This window comes from Amblyomma americanum, chromosome 5 (assembly GCF_052857255.1).
Source record: "Amblyomma americanum isolate KBUSLIRL-KWMA chromosome 5, ASM5285725v1, whole genome shotgun sequence".
Lineage (NCBI taxonomy): Eukaryota > Metazoa > Arthropoda > Arachnida > Ixodida > Ixodidae > Amblyomma > Amblyomma americanum.
Genome location: NC_135501.1, coordinates 125,026,767 through 125,030,090, shown reverse-complemented (window position 1 = coordinate 125,030,090; position 3,324 = coordinate 125,026,767). Strand labels below are relative to the sequence as shown.

Below are 3,324 nucleotides of genomic sequence, written 5' to 3'. Positions count from 1 at the left end.
CGGTGGTACAGGTTGGCTTAGGGTCTGTAGCAGACGTCGGCTCTATGTCCGACTCTCCTGCAGTTGTAGCAGGTTTCGACTTGTTCCCGGTAAGGGTGCACATGGAATACGGATCCCCAATAGTAGATCTGGCTCGGAACTTTGTTCCCTTGGAATGTTATCTGGATCGTTTTTGAACGACCCAGTTGACGAGCGTTGAGGATCACGACACCCGGGTTGCGATTAATGAAGCCTTGTCGGACTTCCTCCGGGGAGCTTCCGTCGTAAGGTACGAACACACTGGCGGCAAGACGCGCGCGGCACGCCGCCGGCGGCGCGCCGCGTGCCGCGAAACCTGCCGCGGAGGCGGTTTGGTCTGCCGCGCAGAGGATGGGTCGAGGAGCCATTTTCGGCGGCTTGCCGCGTGCCGCGAACCAATGAGAAACGTCCAGGCTTTCTCCTAGCGCCACCTCTTGGCTACTGCCAAAGTTAACTTCCAGCGGCGGCGGCAGAACCACGATCGACGACCGAGCGCTCCGAGCCAGCCGCGACAAACAGCGCTAGTGCTTTCTTCTCGTGTACATCCACGTGACAAAATGAATTTCAACCGGGAGAACATGATGGAACAATTTCTGGAGACTGTTCGCGTGTTCCCCTTTTTGTACGACAAAACTCACCCGCAGTACAAAGATAAGGACGCCAAAATGAACCGGTGGGCGATCATCGGCAGAACATTCGATCTGACTGGTGAGTCGTTTTCATTCTTTATCCGAGTTTCCGCTGAATGTTCACGTCGGCAGGAATGTGCGGGGGTGAGCACACTTGTTTAGAGTGCTCTAGCGGTGTGCTGCGGAGCAAATGATGTGGAATCTCGGTTTCCTACGGGCATGGTGATTTTGCCTGAGCGGTTCGCATGTCGTATCAGGCTGCGCGCTTCGTACAGCGCCGCTTGAGCACTCAAACAAGTTGCTCATCTTTTCATTTTTCGACCTTTCTTGGTGATAAACAGTGGCATTTCTGTAGGAGCGCAAGCAGCCGCAAAATTGTGTCGGCGTCGGAGGGGAGCCGGAAAAGTGGCGCCGGAGGAGAGGCCGGAAAGGTCCACACGAAGTGGACACTTTTTGACATCGTGGATGGCATGCTGAGGAGCACACCACATTATGCCGAAAGGTAAAAAAAAAGGCAACTTAGTTGCGTAGCCATCTGCGCCAACTCAAGCCTGGCATTGATAACTTCACTACTGTCACCTGTCCTACCATTCTTTTTAAGCTGCTTTCTTCGTGTTCAATATCTCTTTACGTAATTTGACTGCCCAAGCGTCTGTGTTTTTAACAATTTATTTTCTCTTCAGCTGCGCTGATAGCTTCGCTATTGGTATTTTCACATTACCTTTTTCCTGGCAAGAAATCTGCAGGCTTTGCATCAAAACACCTCAAATTTTACATTTCAGGTCTTCATCAAATGTGCCCCCAGAAGAGGACATGTACGTTAAGTCTTGTTTTCATAAGCATAACTTCAGTTTATAAAGCTTCAAGTGATTTATCTTGTTATGCATCTGTGCTTTTGTGCAGCTCCATTCTGACATCTCCACTGTCATCCAACAGCCCTTCCAGTCCTAGACTGGTGGCCAGGTGTGCACCTCGTAGTTTGCTTACCATAACGGTTACTGCAGCGAAACAGTTTATGTACAACATTGTCATTTCATTCACCTGTGCAGCTGTATATCAAGCCCGGCTGCTGCGCTTTTTCAAGAAATGTAAGCTGTACTAATTGTGGTGTCATTATCCACCAATAGTAACAACATCCTATGTCTTTATATAATGCAGGTACTCTGACAGCCCCAATGACTTTACCGATGAGGACGATTTGAGGTGAGTGGTGATTTTCAGTTTTCCTAGCTGTGGTGCACCCCAGGTTCCATGTCAATACACCCTTTTCACCAGCCTTTCACGTTTAAGAGTGTGTCCACTCTATTATGCGCTGTTATGCTGCACTCCCATACAAATGGATTAGTTTTATGTACATACAGATCTTGGCTTAGTTGCTGTCATGACTCGTCGCTGGTCTGCAGTTTCAAGTGAATCACACACTCAACACTGCAATGCACGGGGAAAAACTTGTGTTCTATTTAATGACTGCACGTCTAAAAACTGCAACAAGGTGTGAAACCAAGCTTTCGGGTACTAGATGAGTGTGATATGTCTTGCTCCTTTTCATAGCATTGCAAGTAGACAACATGTTTTTTGCACGACATAAATGGCAGCATTTTTATTTTTTCTATAGGCTCCCCAGCACATCAGAAGGTGCGGCATCTGCTGCTGGCTCTTCAGGGTAAGTTGGTGTTCACTTTCTTGTGTCGGAATATGACACCATAACAAACATTTTTTTGAGGCAGGTTGTCAACTTCACAAGCAGGAGCCGCTGCCCCAGATCCAGGGTAAGAAAGCTGTGCGCACTTTCTTTTATTGGAAGCAGACATACTTTTCCAGTGCATTTCTCTTGAGTGTAATGATGTGGCCTGTCCTGCAGGTCTGCCAAAAGGCGAGCATCCGATGTACCTTCCTCTCGGTACTGGCATGGTTCACATTTCCTGTGGTATTTGAATGATAATCAGTGATTGCAAGAAAACATTGTGCGGATATATTTATATGCAGGACCAAAAGAAGGCAGTCTGACAGCTTCGACGATGCGGTGAAAGATGTCTTGAGGAGCTGCTCAGCTATGCTGTTAGAACTAAAAAAGAAAAATGAAATGCCTGCACCGAAAGATGACAGTCAAGAGGCAGCACACTGGATAGCTGCTAAACTGAGGATGCTACCACACAAAAAAAGATGTGAGGTAACATTCCAAATCCACAAGCTGCTGTATGAAGCTGAAATGGAGCAGTATGAATAAATGAAATGTAAAGTGCAAGCAATCGATAATATTTTTCTATGAAAGCAAGCAATTTCAGCTTTCTTTTGACATGATAGTGTTTGTGCATGCTGACAAGTAGTTGCCTGTTATTGGAAATTACCTGCCGTCCTGCACGGGTCACGACACTTTCCTGCCATGGCACCTGGCCGTCGCTCATGAAGTAGGATGCCAGCCTATCCCTTATCTCCAATGCAGCCCTGTAACACAGAAATGCACGAGATGTTCAACCTTTTCCTTCAGCTTATTCTGCCTGTCTGTCTGAGGTCACAGTTCTAATGGGCGTGTTTTACTCCTCGTCGTTAGCTGCACCCACTGACATTGTTGAAAACATGAAATACGCATGTATTTTTGCACTGCTACAATTCTTAACGCAAACTCTAATGAACAAGATCTTATGTCGTGTTAAATGATCAAGTTAAATCAAATGTT

General features: G+C 47.0%; 1 protein-coding gene across 1 annotated transcript; it reads left to right on the top strand.

Moving 5' to 3' along the window:
* The first annotated feature begins 575 nt into the window (after positions 1-575).
* Positions 576-2,945, top strand: LOC144134164 (uncharacterized). Its single transcript, XM_077667126.1, has 10 exons — positions 576-691; positions 1,003-1,149; positions 1,430-1,462; positions 1,551-1,610; positions 1,697-1,735; positions 1,806-1,850; positions 2,263-2,310; positions 2,375-2,416; positions 2,509-2,547; positions 2,634-2,945. The coding sequence occupies exons 1-10, from the start codon at positions 576-578 to the stop codon at positions 2,872-2,874; spliced, it is 810 nt and encodes a 269-aa protein (XP_077523252.1). The 3' UTR covers positions 2,875-2,945.
* The last annotated feature ends 379 nt before the right edge of the window (positions 2,946-3,324 follow it).

Bases quoted from the DNA above. Each gene is read 5' to 3' on its own strand.
- LOC144134164 (XM_077667126.1), top strand. From the start codon at position 576: ATGAATTTCAACCGGGAGAACATGATGGAACAATTTCTGGAGACTGTT. The intron at 1,736-1,805 runs GTAAGCTGTACT...TATATAATGCAG, and splicing joins GCTGCGCTTTTTCAAGAAAT to GTACTCTGACAGCCCCAATG. The intron at 1,851-2,262 runs GTGAGTGGTGAT...TTTTTTCTATAG, and splicing joins ACCGATGAGGACGATTTGAG to GCTCCCCAGCACATCAGAAG.